At 36.3% G+C, this 24,673-nt stretch overlaps 1 protein-coding gene across 1 annotated transcript in view; it reads right to left on the reverse strand.

The window, feature by feature from the left end:
- NBEAL1 (neurobeachin like 1) overlaps positions 1 to 24,673 on the reverse strand; it is an 81,303-nt gene that overhangs the window by 53,986 nt on the left and 2,644 nt on the right. Inside the window, exons 3-6 of the mRNA XM_017834161.1 lie at positions 7,775 to 7,866; positions 2,515 to 2,676; positions 1,131 to 1,212; positions 815 to 942 (exon numbers count right to left, since the gene is read on the reverse strand). Coding sequence (XP_017689650.1) covers positions 815 to 942; positions 1,131 to 1,212; positions 2,515 to 2,676; positions 7,775 to 7,866 — 464 coding nt within the window. The remainder of the gene's footprint in view (positions 1 to 814; positions 943 to 1,130; positions 1,213 to 2,514; positions 2,677 to 7,774; positions 7,867 to 24,673) is intronic.

A 24,673-nucleotide genomic window follows, 5' to 3' on the forward strand; every position in this document is an offset into this window, starting at 1 on the left:
ATGATACTTTGTTCATGACATACTTTTTAATTTATTTCTCATAATAGTAAATTATGATAGGACGTATAGTAGAAAACTGCCAAAAATCAGGAGTTATCTTTTGCCTACAGGATGACAAAGCATAGTGAAGTAGTATTTCACCCTGAAAACATGAATCACAGCTAATTCTGTATTCACTGTTCTGTTTCACCTAGAAATGGCTTAATATTTTACAAAATTATTTGGGTTTTTTAAAAAAATAAAGAAGCCAGCAATCTCTTATTTATTCCATGCTTATTCCATGCTTATTGTAACTAAGCCATCAGCTAGACTGCAAAATGTTTTAACCATGCAATTTGAAATGGGCACAAAACATTATTATGGATTCACTAGGTGAGAGGGAACCATCGAATTAAAGGGTTATAATTCTGTTGAAACATTTATAAACTTATTTTCAAAGATGCAACATATCTATACTATGAGCTTCAATAACTTCTTTTGCCCTAATTCAGTCAGGTCTGCATACTGCTTTCCTCTTGGCTTCTTTGTTCCACCCATTTAGAAAAATGGGCCAGTTGTTAAAAGGAGAAAGCAACAACAGGACCTTCGTGACGGTCAGTTACAACCAAACACCACTTAGTATACGCTCAAATTTAATTTTCTTTTAACTTTTAACTTCTAGACTGCCAGTGAATATATTATAATTTTAAAATGTTATTTAAACCCTATCCAATTTCAGAAAGCATAACACTTCTCTGTGGTGTGATTCTACTGATTCATGGTTAAAGTTATCATAAACCACAGTGTTTACAATCCTGTCCTAGTCCAAGCATACCCTGCTATTCGCTGCCTCCAGTTTCGATATGGATCGTAGAGACTTTCACAAAAAGCCAATGCATGTCTCACAAATTCTTCTATGGGGGTCTGATCTTCCACTTCTTTTTCTTTAGTTTTGCTTTTTAACTGAAAAAAAAGAGAGCTGCAGTCAGAAAATTTCTAGACGTTGAAAATTAATCTCAGTCACCTCCAAAGCAGTTCAGACCCACAAACTGTTCTCCACAGAACACTATTGTTGAAATAGTAGATCAGATAAGCAGGAACAGGAAGTATCAGAGGGCAAAAATAACTGATGGGAATTGTTAACCACGTACCTGTTGAATGTATAACGTAGTCATGGTGATAACATGGTTAATGTATGAGCACATCCCAATCTCCTCCACATTAGCCAAATTCCTATGAATACAACACAAAAGCCACAGAATTGTACACAGTGTACTATTTGAAGCTAGTTCAAACAATGTTTGATTATAGACAGAATGCTAAAACATACAAAAGTATACTAGCATTTAAAAAATACTCTCCAAAAGACTGCATGTACTTAAGTGTTTACTTCTGTCACAGTAACAAAGCTCACAAGTTTTCATCTAACAGGAAGAAAGGCTCAAGTCACTCTGCTGTAGGCCAATTCTTTTTGGAATTTGGGGTTTCAGAGGTTAAGCAGATTCCCAGGACACTCTAAATAGAAAGCTCAGAAATGGCATCTGATAAAAGACAATAACTTCCACTTCTCCCACATTACTAGTGCATACACTTTCTAAAACTTTAGCAAACATATACCTAGAAACATTTATTCACTTTAAATTCTCCCGAGGAAAACAAACACCTAATAAATTATTTTAGAACATAAATAAAGCAACGACAAAGAATTTCTCAGTCTTGAGGACAAGTCACAAAGATCAGATACCAAAGTGATGTTGTAAGGAGAACTATTCAGCAAGTAAGGCTGACAACAGTTTAATTCAAAAACACATTATCACCAGGTACTCAGCTTATACTTAAAATCCCAGGATACTTAAACACTGCCATACACAGCTCTCTGTATGTCTCAGAGGTAAGGAGAACTAAAGGACTCAAAAATGCTGCCTCAAATACTCCTGAGAAAAGGGGGTTCCCTATTATACTTTCTTCCCTTCCTCTCTCAATGCACTTCACAATAGAAGACTGAAGAAATAGTGAGGAATAGATCTCTAAAGGCAGTTTATTCATTGCTTCAGTGCAGAAGTTTCAGAAGGAAATCAGCTGCATTCATAGTGTAATAGAAGTTTCATAAGCTGTTTCTGGAATGCTAAGCATGTTAAAAACGTGAAACAGTTCTTCCTGTACAATTCTCTCAATTTATTTCATATCTAACACTTGTTAGAGTGTACTTTTTCTTTTAAAAGTATTTATTATACCAGTACCTCATATCTTGAATTCCCATAGATTTATCTTCTGTAATTACAGAGAATCTAACACCTAAACGCCTTCTATTCCCTTTCTCATAGCAAATATTATTGCTAAGATTATTGCATTGTACCCTTCTCTCTTTTATTCCCTCTTCCTTTAATTTGAAGATTGTGAGAAGTGGTATTTCTCTGTTTCTACTGAAAACATCAAATCACATTGTATGTGTCATTAGAATCCATATTTATAGGCTGTGTCAAGATTTCTTAAACAAAACAATAGCATTGCTGAGGTAACAATCAGAACAAATACCTGCAAAGGATGATAAAGAATTTCACAAGTAGAAGTGACAGAGCCTGCTGCTGCTCTTCTAGGCCATCTGACATTTTCTGGACACACTGTAGCAGCTGGAGCCTGAGGACCTGAAGAATGTTATCAGGAAGCAGTGATATTCCTGGTGGAATGTCATCCACTCTAATGAGAAAACACAGACACAAAATTGTTAATACAAATGACATGGTAGGAATCAATTTTCACGTACTCATGTAGTGTTCCAGCAAAGTTCCACAGGAAAGGGCACCAAACTGACAGTTCACAAACAGTTTCTAATGAACCACAAGAAAATGTCTGGTGGCAATACACCAGCTTGAGCTTTCTTTATCCCAGCAATGAACTGCATTTAAAAAAAGTGTTGAATTCCATAAGTGGATTCCTAAATGCTCCTCCATGCAATGAGCTGCCTTAATTGCCACGAAGAAATTGCATGATCTTCAGCAGGTAAACAGGTAGCCTGGGAAATCCCTAAGTAAGGAAAAGGATAGCCACAATGGAATGAAACAACATAACACATTTGGGGGAAGATTTTCAACTGTCTACTGGAGACTAAAAGTGTCCAAATAAATGAGGTGCCAATTATTACATAGTTACTGAAGCCCAGTTAGTATTCACCCACAGTGAACCTCACATCTTTCTTACATAAATTTCAAAAAGCTGTACAAAATTATCTTGCCTATTGTTCTTTTGCTGAACTAAACCATTTTTAGAAATACATCAGTGAGAACCAAAACATGAAGAAAAGAATGGGGGAAAAAAACCACGAATACAACCAAATACACCAACAATCCAGGAACAACCATATGGAAATGCATTTTTGCAACAGTATAGAAACATACAGATCTGTTAGAACATTCTTTGGGATGAAGATTGTTTATCTGCTGTAGCACATGCTAAAAAGAGTTAGCTTTTGGCAGCAGCTTCTGACATCTTCTATGAACTCTACACAGGAAAAGAAAGACAAAAGCAAGAGCCTTACAGCTTACAAAAGCCAGGGGAAACATAACCATAAAAATTCATCTAGCACAAAACCTCACTAATATGATAGTTGCATACACAGATCTGTGCAAGAATAAGCATCAAGAAGTGTGGAGAAATGCAATGACTGACACTATACACTGTGATAGCTATTATTTGAGGCAAATGGGGTACAATACATTGTTCAGCTTCTAACATCAAAAAGGCAGTCTATATAGAAGGGAAAAATGGAGACCTAATTTAGTAAAACATCTAGAGAGGTGTAAGTGAAAGCAAGCTCTTCTATCCTAGAAAACAAGTGTTACCTGTACCTGTACAGAGGACCACATACTGTTCATTTCCTTGCCTCTTCACAGAGTTGTGCAATATGCTTTTCAGATCTGGGATTCAGAATCTCAAGGGAGTCAGAAAGTTGTGGCACAAATTTTACAGTGCCTATAGGCTCTAAACTGATAGAAACACTAACCACAAAACTGAGAGCAACTGCTTTTTTCCAACACAAATACGAGGAATGAAATTTTCATTTCCCTGATAGCAACTTTACCCCTCAAGATGCCAGGAGATCCACACTCTCTGGAACTACAACCATGGTTCCTCGTAATCTGATAACTCAGCTTTTGTATTTCAGATTTTGATTATGTCCTCTCAGTATTAGGAAGGTCATAGTTTTTGACAGCTGAAATCATATATCCCAAAGTTACTTCCCTAAAATGGCCAACAAGTCTTTTTCAGTAAGATCATAAAATGCTTTACAAGATAGCAAACAGCATACCCTTCATGCCTCATATCCCAAAGAATGTTTTCTCTGCAGTAGCTGCCTGTCTGTGCTATTGCACAACCCCTGAGAATTTAGTGCCTCATATGAGATCAGCATAAGAAATCCTAATTGAGACTACTCAAACTGAATACTATAGAGTATGTAAAATAAATAGTAATAATCAAACTTTTTTTTCACCCCAGAGCAAATTACTACTATACCTCCAGGAAAATCTAAAAGTTACATTTGTTTACATGTAGTACCAATTCTCCCCAACAAGACTGGCTGTTTAAACTAAGTATTCCAAAAAAAAGGAGAAAGAAAAAAAAGAAATTTCGAAGATCATATCTTAACTGACATTCTTATTTGACTGCTGGTACCCTGCCTCAAAAAAAGAGAAAGAACTTTACACATTTGGGTTCTTTTTATTTACAGTTTCCTTCCTGACATTAACAGGGTTATGCAGCAATACAAACTGCTATCTCAGGTGTCTGAAAGGAAGTTAAATTACCCCTAAATTGTATGCACCTATTACACCTCTAACTCACACACTGGGAACACTCCCTCACCAGCAGTAAGCACTTGGGAAAAAAGTGCTGTAGAAAACCAGGCTTTACTTTTCAACGACCAGGAAACCACATAATCAGCATTCCTATCATGATTCCTGCAGCATTTTTATGAAGTCAGTAAGTTAACAAAATATGGTTTCTATGGTACTTTGCATGAGCTTCCTGTAAGCTCCTTTGCTCAAGATCATGTAAACCAAAAGCAGAAAAAGAATATGACAACACTCTGGATGCCTTTGCTATTTCTAAAAGTATTAAACCAAGTGACAATTCCTCTTTTTCAATGAGGAGAAAAAAAAATCTTCCCACTAGTTGGTAAAGGGTTTATCCTTTACATGATAAATACCTATGACATGAATACGTGTTTTTAGGGAAAGAACAGACAGTGCACTGGTCTTTTGTGCTCAATGCTCAGAGCTGTCAGCAAAGCTATATTCACCTTCTCAGCAAAATCATTAATAACACTATCAAGGAGCCATTTCACTTAAAAATATAGATAAAAGATACAGGTAGACCTGCAGCTGTATAAGCCTATAAGCTGCATAATTGTATAAGCTCTACTTATACAGTCAAATGATACCACTGGATACACTCATCCACTATATTTAGAGGTTTCCTAATTCTACACTGCATAGCATCTTTCAGATTTCCAAAGCAGATCTTGGGAAATTATATATTCTAATGTATAGAATAAATACTCTTACGAGTTAAATCAGCAAGTAACAGTGTCAATTAAGAGTCCTTGTTTCAGGAAAAAAAATCCTAAAACCAAACCCCTAATAGAATCTTTACATTTTTGAAGTGGTATTTTCTTGGATGCTAAAAAACCCTGCATGTTTTAAGTTGACACAAAACTTTATGCCTGTCTTCCAAAAGGTTAGTTTTGTCCAGCAATCTGTACAAGCTTTCTTCTCTCCACACAGTTTCTCATTATTTCCTGGCATTAGCCCTTCAGTACACAAAGTCTTGCAGGCATGTAGCTGTAAAACATACCAAGATTTATAGAAGGGGAAAAAAAAAGGAAAGGAGAAAAAGTATTGGTTCAGTCACTTTCTCATTTTAGCTGGCATCATATATTTTTTCAAGACCAAAAGACAGAATTAGTTGTCTAATAAGCAATCAAGTTAAAAAAAAAATAAATGAGTCCACAGGGTCTGATGGCCCCACAAGTCACTGGAAATCAGCATTTGGTGGTTCCACACTGACCTACTTTTCTTTTTAATGGGCCCAGTATTATCAATTTCACAATGTGAATGCCTGCAATACAAACTGACAAACCTCAGAAAGATGCCATTTTCCACATGCCTAACTATATCACAAATGTAAATAAGGGCAGAAACTGTAATTATTTGTTCATTCTAATATCTGCTCTCAGTGTATTATTTTTAATCCAGCCATAAAAGCACAGGAATGATTTGCCTTCACCACTATGTTGTTTTGATGCTTTTCCATTACATCTGTTCCACAAATGAGTCTAAATCCACATGGTTCTATTCTTTCAGACTAAATCACTAATCCTGTCATTAACCTCAGAAAAATACATTATTTTTACACTCACTAAGTCATCATTTATCACAATGAAGGTGCTACTATTGTTCTCAACAACTAAGCTTCATGTTTGTTATGCTGCTGAAAAAAAACCAACCCAAGACCCATGAACACAAACTAAAAACCACTTAAGCTACAAATAAACTGAAAAGCACCTATAGTCGAAGTACCAAGACGTTCTTCTCTTCCCCCTTCATATTTTAATATTAAAAAGCATAAAGATAACCTGTGTTAAAGGATAAACTCTTTTCCTCAACCAAACACTGTAAGATGCATTTTTGACACTGCAAAGAAAACATATCTTTTGAAAGAGCACACAATTAATTTGAAGGTCTTGCTTATTGGTAATTGCATTACATATTTTGTATTCACATAGGCATGATGAGGAAAATTTTAATACAAAGAGCTGAGAAGCCCAAGTTTTATCCACCAAGATCCAGTTGCAGCATTCTTCATTTCCTTGTAACAGTAGAAGCTATCACTTACACTTCAAACAGGATCTGATCCAAAGCCCATTAAAGAATTTCCATTGATTTCAACAGGGCTTGGACTGCAGCCATCATGCAGGGAGCACCATTCTTTGCTTTCAAACATCAGTAGTGGTATCAGCTATAATAATGACACCAGTTCTCATGAATTCTGATTCCCATAACCTTTGTTTTTTCTTAAAACCCCTAGTTCATCCAAGAAAACATCCAGTGTTTAAGTTTCTATTCCTCATTTGCAAAGTTAGACATGAAAACACAATCATGATAACACAGCATACAAATTTAAAATATTAAATATAAAACTCTGAAATTAGACTTCAATAGCATCTCATGATTATATGTGAGAACTTTTGGTCAGCAACATGAGTGAAGTCAGCAATACTCTTACCCTAAAGTGAAGTCTTCATGGATGCAAAGAAATCACTTTAAAGTCTATAACTGGTGCATATTTTAAAAGGTTTCCAGCTAAGACAAGCAAATCTTTCATTAAGCATTTAATCTCATCGTTAATCTTAAAGCACACCCTGAAATAAAATTACAAAACTCTTTACTTACATCTTGATTCTCTTCAGTCACTGATGATGCAGATAACAAGCACTAATACTATTTCATATGCAACATTTAATGAATGCTTATTCAAAAAAATGCACCAGGAATAATGATTATATTTCCACAAACAAGAACACGGCATACTCATGCCAGCTCCCAAGATAACGCAAATACCAGTATTTGCCTAGTTTCATCATTCCTAACCCAACTTGACCTTCAGATGAATGGTAGTGCCACCTGACATCTAAAAATTTTTCTTTTCTTTAAAGGCAGTATTGCCCTTGAACAAGACTGGGCTCTCAGCCAGGTCTGTTTCAGATATCAAGGATGGATGAACATGTAATTCTACATACCTAGTTGGCAGCTTCTCAAAGTCCACATCCAGAAACTGTTCATAGCTAGAAACAAAACTATCCAACCAGAGCTTCAGGTAGTCTGGATCTTTCTGTAAGAAAGAAGAGAACATTGGGCAATATTGCATTAAAGGTCATCCATTAACAACTCAGTAGTACTACCTGGAATGAAGAGTTTGTATTTAAAGCATTTCAACTGGGAGAAAGGAAGGAATACACATTTTGTAGAACTAAAATAAAAAATGACCACCTGTATCCTTTGAAATTTTCAGCCACATGGTGCTGATCTGACATTCTTGCTCTATTAATTAGTTTATGTGTCTCCTCTTCCTGGTACCAGGGTCAACCAAAGCATTTTAGCTTCTCCCCTCACTAACAATCTTCACTTGCTCTCCAAAGTAATCCATACCAGCTTTACAAACTCACTACAATGTGTTCTAGTCTTGATACCATAGATATTAGTAGACAACGCTCCTTATGGCTCATAAAATTAAATAAGAACTTGAACAGCAATCTTAATCAAGAAATAAATTGTTTTTTGCTTCATTCATAGGTCAATATGGCAGCTAGCAGCAGATTAGAGACAGATGGTGTTCGAAAAGACAATGCAGAACCGGTGACTTGTATACCAGATATCTATAAAACAGATCGTTTAAATTTAAATTCCTTTCTAGTTGTTCCTAGTAGAGCACATAGACTCTGGGACCAGCAGTCCCTGGCACAGTTTTCAGCCCTGAGGAGGGAGGACAGATAGACCACAACAAACCATACAGGAAAATTCTGTCAATATGCATTTGAGGTAGACTCCCTTTAAAAGTCAAGCTGCCTAATTTTCAAAAATAAGCTGCCAGACCATAGCAAACATATTCCTCGACAAGGACTGTACATGCATGCAGGCCCACATTCTATATCACAAATCATTTTCAAAAAAGCTTTAAAGTATTTGCCAAAAGTATTGAAGATTATTAATTATTTGTAAATCTACTCCATAATTAATAAAATTTTGCAAAAGTTGAAAACCTTTTTATTCATCCTTCTCTTTTCCCTTTCTGTATCATCTCCCTTTTGCTTATTACCTTTATATTACCACAGATGTTCCCAAACAACAGATTATTTTGCAGCAGAGTTAAGACCAAAGAGTGAATAACTCTCAGACACACAATATTTTGGGGCAATGTCAATGCAAAAGAAAGAGTCAGCAAGAAAGAGTGACACAGAGTCCTGTCAGTGCAAAATAACTGAAAGAACCCTCTAGTGGAATTAAAACAAAACAAATAATAATAAAAAAATAAAACAAACAACCTCAGAATAAAATAAACATGCAAATCCAGAATCTGAAAGCTTTTCTCAGAGCACCTTTCCTCAGCAAGTACAGGAGTTATAAAGCATGGGAACCCCCTTCCCACTCTAAACTTTACCCTTCTCTGTGCCCCAAAAGACCACCATAACTCAAACAAGAAGTGGCAGAAACACCCAGACACAATTTACTTCAGAACCGTTATTAATGTCTATGAAATATGTTCAGATATTGTGACAACAGGTGCCAAATAAAACCCTCAGCTAGATACAGCTCTTGTTTGATTATTTGCTTCCACTGCCTCTACTGCATTTTCTTGTTCATTTTTCCTAACTGTCTTATTTCTCCTTCTTCACTTAATTCCTAACCTCTCCTTCCTTCATAATCTTTCTTCTCCTCATCTCTGCTTTTATTCACATTTCAATGATTTAAGTAATCACTCCCTTTCTTTTTCTGCTAAAAATTTGTCAAAAAAAGCATTATGTCCTGGAAGTGTAATGTAGCCTTATTCTCATGTTTAAAATGCACTGAACCACCAAATGGTTAAGCTATCTTAAACACACCTATTAATTGTCCTCAACGTGAAATTGCAAAACACAGAATGAAGGAAGCTGCTGAGGTAAAGAATAATTTCAAGGTTTCCAAGATATTGCATTAAGATACAGAGGATGTCAGATTATCACAAGCAGGTGACCACAGAATACATATTTCTGAGGTTCAGAGATCAAACACATTGAAAATCAACCCAAAAGTTAGGCAAGAAGTAAAACTTTCCTAAAAGAATGATTTAAAAGTAGTAGAAGATGCTGTCTTCAGATTTTATAGCTTTTTTAAAATGTTCACATATTTAAAGCTTTAACTTTCTTGTATTTCACAGCAAGTTACTTTAGCCACAAGAAAGCTATTTCACAGGACCATAAAGACAAGGAAAACCAGGATACAATTTTAGTAATTACAATATAGCTCAGGATACAAAGGACAAGGCAATAGCAATCATGGGGAAGTAACAAACAGAAACACTGCCATGTGTTTGTAGCCATGCCTCTAATGATAATGTCCATGCATATGCAAAAACTCAACTTATTTGACTTTCTTCCTATGGAATGAGTAGCTTTGTTTTTGCTTGGCATGAGCAACTTCTCCTTGAAATACAACATGAAATACTAAATCGATTCTATTCATATTCCCACATTAAAATTGTTTGTTGACACAGTTGAGGCTCATTGCTAATTGCTGACAGTAAACTTGTGTAAGAAAACTTTGTTTTTCTTAGTCAGGTATTATGAAGGAAGATGTGCAAATAACATCATTATCTGACTTAAAATTCCTTTAACAAAAAGTTAAGGATGAGAAAAGGAAAAGGGTAAGGCAAACCACAAAATTAAATTCAAAGCCTGCTTGCTCCTTTTTACTGGTATAGCCTAAATCACAGAATATGCCAAGTTGGAAGGGACCCACAAGGGTCATGAGTCCAAAACAGTTTCAAGCTTCCTTATCTATAAACTACAATGCCTTTGCAAGGCTATCAGTGCAGACTAGGAATAGGAGAACATTGGCAGAAAAAACATGCAAGAAAAAGCAATTACACAGATGACAAAAGTAAGCGTCACACGTTATAAAAAGGTCCAAAGTTTTTGCCTATCTGTAGCGGACATATTGCTTAATTCATTTTGCCACTAACAATCCTCCCAGTTCTGATAAAAATCAAGAGCTGCTGCACTGTTTGATCATTCCCTGCAGGCACTATTTAAGCCAACTCCCATCTACTTCAATCCCCTGCCAGCCAATTAATTATGCAATATTCCAAGTTATTAAAATAATCAGTTTTGATATCAAAATACCAGGTAACACTACTGGCCTATGCCAGTAGAAAACAGCTTAGGCAATAGTTGGCTCTCTGAGTCAAATCTAGAGATTTCCATCCAATAGCACTAACTCAACATCACTTGGAGAGAAAATTTTTTAAAAATCACAAAGGCAATAAAGTAAACAGTATAACTTAGCAACATAAGAAACACCAAGAAATAAGTGTCCATTATAAGCCAGCTAATAGAAGCATGCCACCTTTCAAGAAACGAATTAAAATGAAGACTTATGATCGAGGAGTACATCATTCCAGGAAAAAGTGACCCGATATTTAAGAGTTTGGCTACAATTAAGATACGTGATTTCAAAAATGTTAGAAAACAGCTTTCAAACTTTTAATCTGACCCAAATTTTCCTTTTTCTTTATTAGCAGCAATCAGCCCAGATCCCATACACCAGTCACCTGTTGAAAGCTGCAAGAAAGCTAAATTTTACTAAAGCGGATTTAAGAAAGAAAACTGAAAATGGCAAATGTTATCCTTGGCAAAGTACACAAAAATGTCCAATCCTAAAACACTGCTAAATACATTCAACCTTTCCTAAGACCTGCTTATGTGCGTCAAATGCATCTTGTATTTTCCCAAACCAGAAGTATGGTGGCTTAGGAGACAAACAGTCATTTTACAGTGGTTTAAAATTCTAATTTTGTAATAAGACCAAACAGTAATAGCGTGTATCAGCTGTTGTCTTGCACCATGATTCTATGTACAATGCAATTATCCTATCCAGCATCTTTAGGTTGAACTGAATTATTTTTTGAGGTCAGCTGCTGCCATTTAATCTGGAGTTTAAATTCAGTGGATTTTAGACTGTTTTCCTGTTAAGTTCTCTTTCCACCCACCTTTTCAACTATCCTCTATTTTCTCATGACAGAAGTGGTAAACCACACGAACAGCAGAACACAAACTGACCTAACTCTAGCACGACTACCATTGTGTTCTTCAATGCCAGAACAACTTTCCAAGCCAGTACATGTTGCAATACGACAAATATCCGTGTTATCACGTGGCAGAAGACTGCACCCCATGGGTATGGCAATCCTTCAGATCTGTGCTGCTACTGAGGGCAACAAATGACTGAACTGCAACCCCAGTTCCAATGGATTCACTACAAACAGTTAGCTACTCCATTATATCTCAGTCCTCTTAAGGAAGTAGTGTATCTTAGCCACACCAGAGTAAACACTCAGAATCCTTACAACCAGTAGAAGCAGCAAAACCTGTGGAGTATATTTCTTATTCCCCACTTTGATAATTACTCTTTTGTTATCATTCTGCAGACAGGTAGCTGGAGGCTGTATGTCAGACAATAGCTCTACATTGTTTTCTGTGGTGCTGGTTGAAGATGCACCACACTTCTAAAGCACAATTTACAAAGCAATGTATGTTTTGATAACACACCACAGGGCTGAACTGTGATAAACCCATTTGAGACCGGTATTCGTTCCCAGCCCCACCACACACACTCTGCAGACATGCCCTATGAGATCAGCAAGAAATCAAGAAGGAAATTTTTGATTTGTACAACAGCAGTAAAAGCAGAAAGAAGCTGTGTGTGGTAATAAAATACCTTTCACCCATCACAACTTTCCAACTACTAAAAGAAGATGTTGATCTCTGAAAGCTTGAAGCTTTCTAAGTCAAAAGCCTAAGCTTTTCATTTATTTACCTGAAACTTACCTAGCTTTTGTGCAAGACAAATTTCTGTAACTTATCTGAATAATAATTCATACATAGAAACTGCATGCCTTGAAACTTCTGGAAGATAATTTCTCCATGGCTTGAAATCCAAGAAGACAAAACTCAAGTTAGCCACTTCTCTTCACAGTAATAAATGGAAACAACTAGAGTTTCAACAAGGCTATCTTAAGGGTGTCATTGTGAGAGAAGTGCAAATCTAAGAATAAAAAAAAAAAGAAAATTACCAAAGAAACCCAAAATAAAGAACCAAAGAGTAAAAAAAAAAATAAAAAAAAATAAAAAGTTCTTTAGTTGATTGCCACAAATTTGCAGAGCCTAAGTTTGGGCTTCTGAGCTCAACATATTATAAAAAAGGCCTGTGACAGCCATTCAAACCTGCAGTAATAAAAAAAAGTATTTTAGTAATTAAAAAAAGTATTTTATGCCCATTAAATCAAATGTAGCTCAGAACATACAAAAGTGAAAATACTTCCTTGTTCCTTCCCTTCCTTAAATACCTCTGGTTTTCTTTAAAAAGAAAAACAAATAGAAAAAAAAAACCAACCCAGCAAAATGACACATCACCCTTCAGGCCTCCTTTTTTTTTTTTAAGATACTCTCGGCACAGTAATAATTGTTACAGTTCTCGACACTTTAAAAAGAAAGACTGGTAGTGTTTCTAACAAGTACCGAAAATAACCTCAAAACACACTCAAAACCATAACACACTAAACCTGCCTCCCACAAAACATCCAGAAGAGTGTTGTTCCCTTTTTTTTTTTTTGTTTCTCAACAGAGTGCAATGCTAGAAAAAACAAAACACTTGCCAGGTAAAACACAGTGTACAAGTCTACAGTATGCACAGCAATACTGGGACTAAACAGTGCCAAACAATTAGCAAGTTTCCCACAGAGTCCAAGATTTTAACACTTGCAATATAGATGTATAAACTCTAGCAAGGCATTCCTTAGACTTGGCAAACCAGTAAACAAGCTCTCAATGCTAACACAAACTTCAGCATTTAACAACACTGAAACAAAGCCAATAGCAGAGATGGATCTACTCTGAAGCCCTTCTGACAGACAGGACATTTTCCAAGGCAATGAAGTGAAAAGAAACTATAACCAAAATCTACACTAATTTGGGACAGGTTCTTTTCTTTGATATACTAGATTATCTAGATTATATATATATATACTAGATTATCTAGAAACTACAATAGCTTTCTCTAGTCTTTATGAAGACTCATTAAATGAAGAGCAAAAATCCAATCCTATTTTGTTGTCAGTAATCATTTTCCCTATCAAGAAGGTCACAAGAAATATTTGCTCCAGTATAACATTTTTTAAATTCATTAACAAGCTAAGCAGTATTGAAGTCTTAGAGCTTACTCTAAATTAAATGAGAACATTTAACAGAAAACTGAAAGTCTTCAGCCCTTTGCCTATTGGCACATTTATTCAAGGTTTCAAATCAACACTATTTATGTATTTATATACATAAATAGTATTGCTATTAGATTTAGCAGTAACTTTCATTTCTACTAAGGCTTCAGGCAAAGAGACACAACTGGAAGGGCAAAACTCAGTCCAATTTTATAGCTGTGTTCAGGAAGTGTTAGTTGCTAAAAACAAAAGCTGGATCCACCCGAGGCTATTTGCAGTGTCACATTCCATGCTCTAAAGGCAAAAATTCCCTGCAGGGCAGTTCAGAGTCAAACAAATCCGACTTGTTTGACAAGACAGTTGTTTGAAGTCGTTAAATTTAACATGCAGGCATCAAACAGCCAGCCCGGCCTGACTCCTGTGCGGAGCAGTCAATCAACCTTCAAAGTGGATTTCAGCTTAGAAGCACAACCATAAAATCTCACTGGCACTGGTATTATTGTAACTAATCCCCCATCCCCAAGCATTTTATTTAAAATAAGAACAATCCCTTGGTGTCAAGGCTGAACTAGACCTACAAAATGTAATGTTAGAAAATTAAACATGAAACACAGCCTTTGGATCATTGGTGAGTTTACCACTCTTAAAATTAACTGAAGTAGTCTGCATAATGCAGAATTGCAGAACATTTCTCAACACTGTTTGAAATAAACTATCCATTGGGGACTTAGGTGGTTTGTTTTAAGGGAGCTTTTTCTCTTCATGTTTTCAGAGATAAAAGGCTACACTTCCAGCACGAGAACTCCTAACAGCCTTTACTCTGAAATATGTTAAAGTGTTTATACTTTTTTGAACCTTTCATATCTGTAAAATGCCAAAATAAAACATGAAAAGCTTTGTTACAGCAGCAACACTACAGTTACAACTAGTAAAAGACTTCAAGGTAAACCATTTTAAACTGGCTAAATTGCCTTGATAAATTCAATCAATCAATTCTAATTATCAAGGGAATCACTTTTGGGCACAACTTTTCATTTTAATCAAAACATTGATTTTTGAACCAGCTGATCCAAAGGAAGCAAAGCTCCTGGCAAGTAATTATAAACCTCCTTTTTCAAAATTCACACAAGCATTCTGTTCCATTTCCGGAATTAAAAGAAAAAAAGGGATGGGGTGGTTTTATAAATGGAAATTGCAGTGAATCATGATAGAAACAATTATTTGGGGACAAGTTAAAAAATCTGTTTAGCATAGAGATTTATACCAAAATAAAACCTATGGCTGCCAATCATGATAATATTTAGTTCACAAACATTAAGTAAAATTCATTTCTTCTCTTTTCAAAACAAACAAAAAATATTTATAATCTTCCACTATTGCCTTAAGTCAAAGAGAGTCATCTGAGCAGTGTTATTCATTTTCCTTTTTACGTCAGATCTCCAACAAAACTGGAAAAACAAAACAAAAGAATTTTCTTATTAAAATGGAAGTAAAGCTTCTATTTTTCTTTCTCTTGCCTTTTTGTTGTTATTGTTGTTTTTGTTACGGTTTTTGAACGACAACACAATTACAGCCTTGTAGCTTGGAACTGGCATGTGACTGATGCCATCCATGGGATGAATCTAGTTAAGCTGAACTCAGACTTCAATGTCTTTACATTGCACTGGACAGAAAGTACCACTAGGCAAGTTCCATGCACAAGCTGGTATATGCTATTTCAGCCTCTGGAGTCCACTACACAGGGCACTTATCAGGAATTTACCATACTATGACATATTACATTTTCCCAAAGTTGACACAGTGAACTAACTGGAAGCTGTATTTTAAGCCTAAGGAAACAAAAAGCATCCTAAATAACTCAAAGGCAACTAAAATAACATGATGTCAAAAACCTACAGTGTCAAGATTAGCCTAAATTTAATGAAAATTCAAATTATAGATTAGGAAAGGTTTAGACCTTAACTCTTAATAGCTTTGAAACTCCAAGTTATGCCATTGTTTTACATAAGAAAAAGGCTGAGTTTTAGCCACCACACACATAAAGTCAGCTTTTGCTTCAAGTTTTTAACTTTAAGTGAGAGAGACAATATAATTTTAATTCTGACAGAAAGGAAGCAGGATGGTGCTCCAACAGTAAAACATCAGCCTGCTATTTCACTATATCAACAGCTAAGTATTGCCATGTCTTGTAGCACATGAAGACTGAGAACTTGTGTACATCTTATCAAAAAAAGGTCTGTATTTGTTTCAAAGTGCCATGTGATTACTTCACACCAAATTTAACTAAAACAAGTTTTTATATCTTTAGCTATGGATTTAAATGTTTAGTTTTGTCTTCTCAGTCTTATCAGGCCTTACATTAACATTGTACTGCAGCTGAACTACGCACTGGAGGTACCATGGCTGGGCTTCGCAAACGAAGATTTGGGAAGGGCTCTACCCACACTTGCTACAAGCCTGCTGGTGGCTAAAAAGGCCAATACAAGATAGACAAGTCTGGTTGCAAAAGACAGCGGAAAGACTCCTTAGGTGGTGTCGACAGGACACGATTCTTTCTGTGTTGTCTTTTCTCCTCGAGAGTGATCCTGCGTGCGTTCTCAAAGGAAACGGCAGCGTTATAGATGGCGTGTCTCCAGACCTCCCGATTGGAGGCCAGAGTAGACCAGTTATGGTGATCAATATGGCCAAGGCTGAGATGTTGTTTCAGGGAGTCCTTGTATCTCCTCTTTGGGGCTCCTCTCATGCGGCAGCCAGTGGCAAGTTCACCATAGAGCAAGATCTTAGGGAGGCGGTGGTCCTTCATCCTTGAGACGTGCCCTGCCCAGCATAGCTGTGTTCTCAGCAACATGGCCTCAACACTTGTGACAGCTGCTTGCTCTAGAACAGATGTGTTGGTCACATAATCTGCCCAGTGGATGTTTAGGATTGTACGGAGACAGCGCTGATGGAAGCGTTCTAAGAGTCGCAGGTGGCGGTGGTAGATGACCCATGATTTGGATCCATATAAGAGAGTAGACAGCACTATAGCTCTGTAAACACTGATCTTTGTACTTTTCTTCAGGTGTTTATTCCGCCAAACTCTTTTATGAAGCTTTCCAAAAGCTCTATATGCCTTTGCTAACCTGTTGTATATCTCTCCATCAATCTTACCGCCAGAGGAGATGATGCTACCAAATCAGTCCAGCACTGAAGGTATACACTGAAGGTATATAATTTAAACCCCCCAAATCTACTTTTCAGAAGTACACTTAAGAAAACCCTCAAAAACTATGGCATAGCAGAACATGCATTACTTGTGCAAGTGCTGTTTGCCATCCACTGCATTTCTGCTGCTTTGGTTTTTAAACGATTAGCACAAGCAAATAATGAGATCAGATTCCTGCAAATAACACCCTTGTTCTCTATATCCTGCTTTATTCCCAAGAGCTTTACCCACCCATTACTGTGAATGCTGCATGGTCCTGTGGAGAAAAAATTGCATGTAGTCACATCTGAACCACTGGATTCCTTGCCATTTTTGAGACTTCTTTTTGTAATTTGGGTTATTAGACACAGTAAATACTAAAGGAGCATCCTTCTCATCATTTTCTTTCCCAAATTTCAAGTTTGCCCTTTAAAACATATGAACACTACAGATCTAACAAAAATTGTTACTTAATATAAAAAAAACAGGAACATCAAAGAAAACCTTTTTCCTCCTTGCTTTTCAGTACATGATAAACCATTTAGCCTACAGTTCCCATGAAGCTCCAGTCATTTATCAGGAAAACTGTTCATTCCAGCTACTCCTAAATTCAGTCAAAGCACAGGTAAACAAATACCAGGTTTTATGTAATTGCATTAGCCAAACATTTGACAGACCTGGGAGGGCAACTCACGAGCAGCCTGCAACTACCACAACCACCTTCTACAAAACTTGTGAGGATTACATCACTGGAAACTCTGGGCTAATGCCCAACACATACTGTCGGTGAACATTTCTATCACTTCCACAGAAACCAAGCATTTTCTCATTTTGCATGATGCTTTATGAATCAGTTTCAGTAACTTTGAAAACTCTGTTCAGTTCCTAAATTCTATTTCCACATTGTAAGTGAAATTTGGCAGTAAACCAGCTGAAGGTATATTTTCCTAAAATTATTATTAATGTTAAAAGAATAATCTTGCTATCTTATTCAAGAAGTCAAACTCAAACTACTTCATTTTCACTTGGCTTTTTACAGACTTTTCTGGCATTTGCCAAATTCTACTTTCCAGTGTGAGTGCTACTTTTTCAACCTCAGCCTTCACTTCCTTAACAGTTTTTAAACATCTTATGGGATACACTTGTAGGTTCTTAGACAGATTCTGGTGAATGGTAACTGGCAATAAAAAGACTACAATTCTCCCAACATTAATAAATAAAAGAAAACTAATGCACCATTTTCATTCGGACTTCGGAAATACATCCTCAAAAATTTGTCTTCATCCCTATCTGCTCCTCCCTGCCCCCCACCCCTTTCAGTCTAAAAGCTGGAATTACTAGGACTGGTTATTTAAATAAAAGTGTATTTTCTATGTTAAATTGTTATCTTTATATAATTAAAGGTTTGCCATTTGATTTGATTTTATGCTCTCTTTGTGTTATGCAAGAGTAGTATTTAACCATTTTTTTTTTTTTTGAGGTTTTGTTTGTGCCTCCCTCGGATATCCTTCAAATAAAGCATTCAAAAGCCTTTAAAGCCTTTGGAATTTAGCATCTTAAATATCTTCTCTGTTTTAAGATATGCTCTGCATTTACATATTAGTATAATTAGCCATTCCTAAAGTTAAATTTAATTCCTAGTTTTACATAGCCACAGTTAGCAGTGTTACTCAATGGTCAAACAACTACTTAATGCCACTTATTTCCACTGCTTACTATAGGCAAATGCAATCCTCAATCATAAATTAGACAAACAGATTATCGTAAATGCTTTGAACATCAGAGAATGCATCAACATACAAATATTTCACCAGCACAGAAATCTCACAGCTAATGTTTAGATTTGCAGGTGCCTGGAGAAGCCTTATTGAGATGTCAAACTTAACACAGTGTTTATGAGGAGAATAATCAAGTATAGCTTTCATTTCTCAGTGTTTCCTGTTGCATCACCCATTGTCCTTCACAGCAGCCTCCCCATTTAGTAGAATATAAAGTAGAAAAGCTAGGCCTGAACAAATTGCTTTTAAGGAAAAAAAGATGCTTATCTGGACTGCTGAGATGTGCATGTTTTGTTTTTTTCCCTACTTACATATATATCTTTCAGCAAGAAAAGTTCAGTAATTAGGGAAGCTCTTCTCTCTTCTATAGCAGCTGTTTAACCTTTCTGAAACCTGTAAATATTTTAACAGTATCTATTGACAGCATTTGGATTCAGGCATTAAGCTACAGTGCTGTTCCATGGGCAGCTGGCAAGCCTTTCTGCCATTTCCATAATCAGCACAAACATGCTGCATCTTTGAGTCAATTCTGCAATATTCTTTTATCAGGACACATGCCATCCCCAGATCTGCCAAACTATCCAAGGTCAAAGTGCCATACCTCAGATACCACACAACAGCCCAGAGTTTGTTAAATTCACTCTTATATTAGAACATCAACACACAGACCCAGAAGGCTGTTTCTAGCTTTGTGATAAATCATTCCATTTAAGAGACACTTGATTCTTTCGTGTCAGTAAAAGCTTGATCTGAAATACATTTCTGGTACATTCAGAAATGGATTTCTCACCGATTCCATAAAGCACTAATCCACAAACCCATAGACATGAGGGAATTCTAACCTCATGCTGGACACCAGTAAAGCCCTAAATCTGACAAGAAAAGCATGGAGGAACCATAGACTCTTCTTCACATAGAAGCAGCAGCTATTTCTAGATATGTATTGCCAAATATATTACAGAATTGTAAACAAAAATAATTTCTTCATAGCTTGTAAAATGTTATGGCTTTCTTACTTCTGTGTCTGCTTAGGTTTATCTGCTGCCTCATTTCAACCTGAAGTCTGCAACCTCTGTGTCAGGGTATCTCTTCTCTGTCTGAACAATTACCAGCACAAGGTCACCCAGGCCCATAATTAAGGAAGGAAACAGCTACTCAAGAGACTAATATCTCATATATTCATGTCAATTATTTATATGAAAAGTTCTATATTTGTAAATGTCAGAATTATATTAGTTCTTGGACTAGGAGACATCTCTTTAAATAGCAGACAGTAAATTCAGAATTGAAGACCGACTGTCCTTGTTTATCTATATCCACCCTTAGTTCAGCCTCGGACGGAACACTGATAATTTCACCAAGACAGGGCCACAAGTGACTTGTGACATGATCTTCTACAAGTAACACTTCCCAAGAATGCAGAGATTTATTTAAAACTTATCTACAGAAAAGGTATCTTACACAGCAACTGTTTAATAAAACTTCACTCACCAGTTTTAGCAGAGGCATAAATTTCCATAACAGTGACTTACAAAAAACTTTTACTGACCATTTGGTTTGCTCAAGCATTCATCCAGCTGTAAACTGAATACTTCTTTATATACTATAACAAAGGCAATACATAGCGATGGGATAGGCAACAATGCCAAATCAGCAATTGCACAAGGAAGACAAGAGCAAGCCAAGTCCAGATGAGATCATATTTGGGATGCAAAGGTCAGTGTTTCACACAGTGCTTACAGTTTAACTAAAAGATTATAGTCTTGTTGAATTACATGCATCTTACCACAACTAAGCATAATGTTGCTAAACCCACATTTCTTTGAGAAACAACTGCAACACCACTTGGGTGAACAAATCCAGTTCAATTATACTGCATCATGCAGCCCTACAATAGTCATATCTAAAGTCACATCTGATCTGACAATAAACTTTTTTAGTTTATTTACAAATACTCTCCAATTTTATACAGGGACAGAGTTTAAAAATCTCTTATAACACCTTTAACATAAACTGATGAACCACCCCTTGTAATTCCATTATAGTCTTCCCAAAGTTATACATTTGCTGTCACTTTCTGAACACGACATTAAATGCCCCAAATTCTTCATGTAGCTAAGTGAGGGATTCAGTTGAACTGCAAAATATCTGGCAGGCAATACCTTGTAAAACAGTAGTGAAGGGACAGTGACGATAGAGCGGGATGCTTTTTGTCAGTAACAGCCTGCTAGTTGGTCAACTTAGCAAGACCATAACACCACAGAGAATACGAGTCCCTTCTTGCTCCTAGTCAACCTTTTTCACTAGCAAGATTGCCCTCTTTTTATGTTAGTTTTGGCCCAGCACAAGGTGGTTGATGCTAATGGAAGTCTGCCAAAGGAACACATAAATTTATAAATCAAGGTCAAATTTATCTCAGTTCTATGTACTATGTTAGGATTAAGACACAATAACAGGAAAACAATTTAAATTATTCTCTTTCAAAGACTCTTCACTTAGGGCATAGAGTAAACATTAATTTAAATGACCTGCCTACTCCTCAAAAAGAAAATGAAAGTTTAACTCAAGCCAATTAAGCGTTTATATGTTAAAGATTCAGCTTCTAAGTATTTACATTACAATGGTCTTCCAAAGGTAGAGACAGCCCTGTGATGACAGCAAAGCACTGCTGGCACCCCACAGTGGGCAGCAATTCACTCACCACAGTGGCCTGCACCCAACAGAAATCATGGTTTTGCCCAAGACCACTTAATTTCTCATTCAAGTCTCCTTCTTATCCCTATACAGCAGCCTATAAGGATCCCAGATGGGGAAAAATATAACTCAAAGTAACAGGACTTCAACCACTTCAGGACATTTTTAGGCTAATGCATATAGTCATTTATTGTTTAGTTTTTTCTATCCAGCTTTTGATCTAATACTGAAAAAATGTTCTCCTATAAAAAAGTACCACATTTATTTCTATGCTACAATATTAAATTAGATATCCTCACTATGCCAGAGAGAAAACTATAACATTTATCTCAATACAATAAATTCTGTAAAAACAAATAAGAGATACAGCACAAGGTAAGAAAGCACATTTAAGATGACAGCTTATGCACAAGTCAGCTGCTCTTTACACAGCCAGGGATGTGACTGTCTCAGCTCTCTGCACTAGTAAAGAGCAGAACGTTAAGATTAGATTTATGACTGCTAACACAGAGTCCTGACTGTACCAATGACACTAAGGTTGAATGTTCCTTCTTTGAAATGGGAAGCACAGGCTACAAGCTGACTGGGGAACAGACTCAGAGGTTTCCTTTCAAACCGTTATATCATCACACGAAAAGACAGCGTTTAAATGAAATCAGGGCTATACTGAACACGAGAGTGTAAGAGAAAGCTCACAACCATTGCAATACAATGAAAACTGAAGATGTGATGTGCATATGGCAGCTAAATGCCTGCATTTATGCTTTTGAAACCCCTTCTGAAGGCAATTGGGATTTTTTCTTTGATAAATGAAAAAAATCTCAATATGAAAGGGTATCTGGCTACTTTCTGAATAAAATGAAAAATACTAGAAATTCTGATATGCTTTACGTTTAAGAGTCTGAAATACCTACCAGGTATTTTGTTTTGTTTTTTTTTAACACATAGTTAAAATCTTACAGATAAGACAGAGGTTGGATCTCTTTAATTTGAATCTGCAGTAATAGTTACTTCAGAGGATTGTAAAACAGAAATATATTTTCTATGCTGATATATAATTAATATCTATTAAAAGGTTAATCAACCAATATTACAATAGTAATATTATTACAGCCATAATGGTCTAAGGCAAAACTGGCGGATTACCTCAGTCACATCAACATGAAAAAGTCAGAGACGTGTGAAAGCAAGTCCTTTCCTGAGACCGCTTCAATTAACCTAATAGAGCTCTTCTCCTGCTGTACACTTACACTAGTAAAGCATTTTCAGATATCTGCTCTACATGCACCTAAATAAGAAGTGTTCCATGCTCTTCTGTAGGTTATTGAAGGCTTTGAACTGACAATCAACTGGAGAAAATTTTTCTTAAGTGACTTCTATATAAATGACCTATGCTATCTATTCTATACAATTTTGTTAAAATACATACATTTCAACACTTGGCTGAGAAGACAGCAGTTTACATCCATTTCAATATTTAAGTGAATAACAGCATTGTACATTAAGAGATCACTGAACAGAAAAAAAACCCCAGCAACCACTAAACCCATTTGAAACTGAAAATTACCAAAAAAAAAAACCACACCAGGAAGCTGCAAAGTTTTCTCTTTGCATAAAGTTTAACATCAACATTAAAATAAACCAAACTGAAACAAACAAAAAAAAAAACCAACCAAAAAACCCCCAAACCAACAAAAGACTCAAGGCAAGAAGAGCTCAGACTGTGAACAATACAGTGTGATGATATAACCCCAGTGACTTAATTCTAAACTTAACTAAATGTAATGAAGTTTTAAACTGCTTCCATGAAATATCAGAAGCATCATAAATCAAGTGTGGCTACTACTTCCATCTTACACAGTAGACTGTAGTCTGTAGCTTTTAGGGGAACAAAAGCAGGAAAAAATCCAAAACCAAATCCCAGCCTTAGATTAGAAACTGCCAGATGAAAAACAATTGAATACCAACTAAAAACAATCTCTTGCAGCCACTCAAACATTATCTCGAAAAGAAAGAAAAAACAGAAAAATTAAACCACCTCGTACATGGTGGCTTCCAAAGATGCTTCTGCAGAGACCTTTGTTACATGCTGCTGTCTGCTCAAATATCCAATTGCTCAACTGCACAGGAGGCAATGAAAATAGAGAAATGCCTTCCTGATGTTACTTTGCACAAAAGTAAGTGTTGCAACTGGCATCTAATGCTGCCAGAGATGTCAAGTGATCACAAAGAACAAGAGTCATGACCCAGGATAGATGGCAAGATGGTAACACAGCATTATCCAGCACTTTAAAGCTGTTAAAAGCCTCGTGCTCTACGACAGGGTGCTATATTTAACAGACTATCATGAGGCACCCGATTATCAGAAGACAAATAGGACTATTTATTAACAACAATTTGAAGCATCACAAAGGAGGAGCTTGGATTTCGCTGTTTCTTTAGTTAAGGCTGCAAAAGCTAAAGCCACATAGGTGAGATTTGTGGCACAATAAATTCTCACTTTACTCAATTGTAACTCTCCAGCAGTTTCTCTAGTTTGAAGAAATGGCCTAGCTTTCTTTCCCAGGATGCCACTGACAACAAAATCATGACAGTGCAACATACAAGACATGGTATTACACTTCACTGGGCCGTCCCAGGTGTAAAGAGACTTTTCCCTAAACCACTGCATCCTGTCACTGGTAGTTATTTATTGCTGCATCTTCCCATCGTGCAAGATGCTCTGAGGAGAACAAAGCATAACATACAGATGTTATCAAAACATGACTAAACAAACTCATTTACATTAAGGCTTCACATCATTTTGCATCCCAAGACCTAGCTTCTTCAGCTGCTCTTAACTTCACCAAGCTTAATGCAATACTCTTATGCTGCATGCCTGCCTCAAGCAGAATAAGGTATCATTTTAACCTGAGACAGTTGAGAGAGAGAGAGAGAGAGAGAGAGAGAGAGAGCGAGCAAGAGCAGGAAAAAAACAGTTTTGTGCCTAGTGCTTTTTGAAAAAGTGAAGACTCCT

This window comes from Lepidothrix coronata, unplaced genomic scaffold, assembly GCF_001604755.1.
Source record: "Lepidothrix coronata isolate B3197 unplaced genomic scaffold, Lepidothrix_coronata-1.0 Scaffold7, whole genome shotgun sequence".
Taxonomy (NCBI): Eukaryota; Metazoa; Chordata; class Aves; order Passeriformes; family Pipridae; genus Lepidothrix; species Lepidothrix coronata.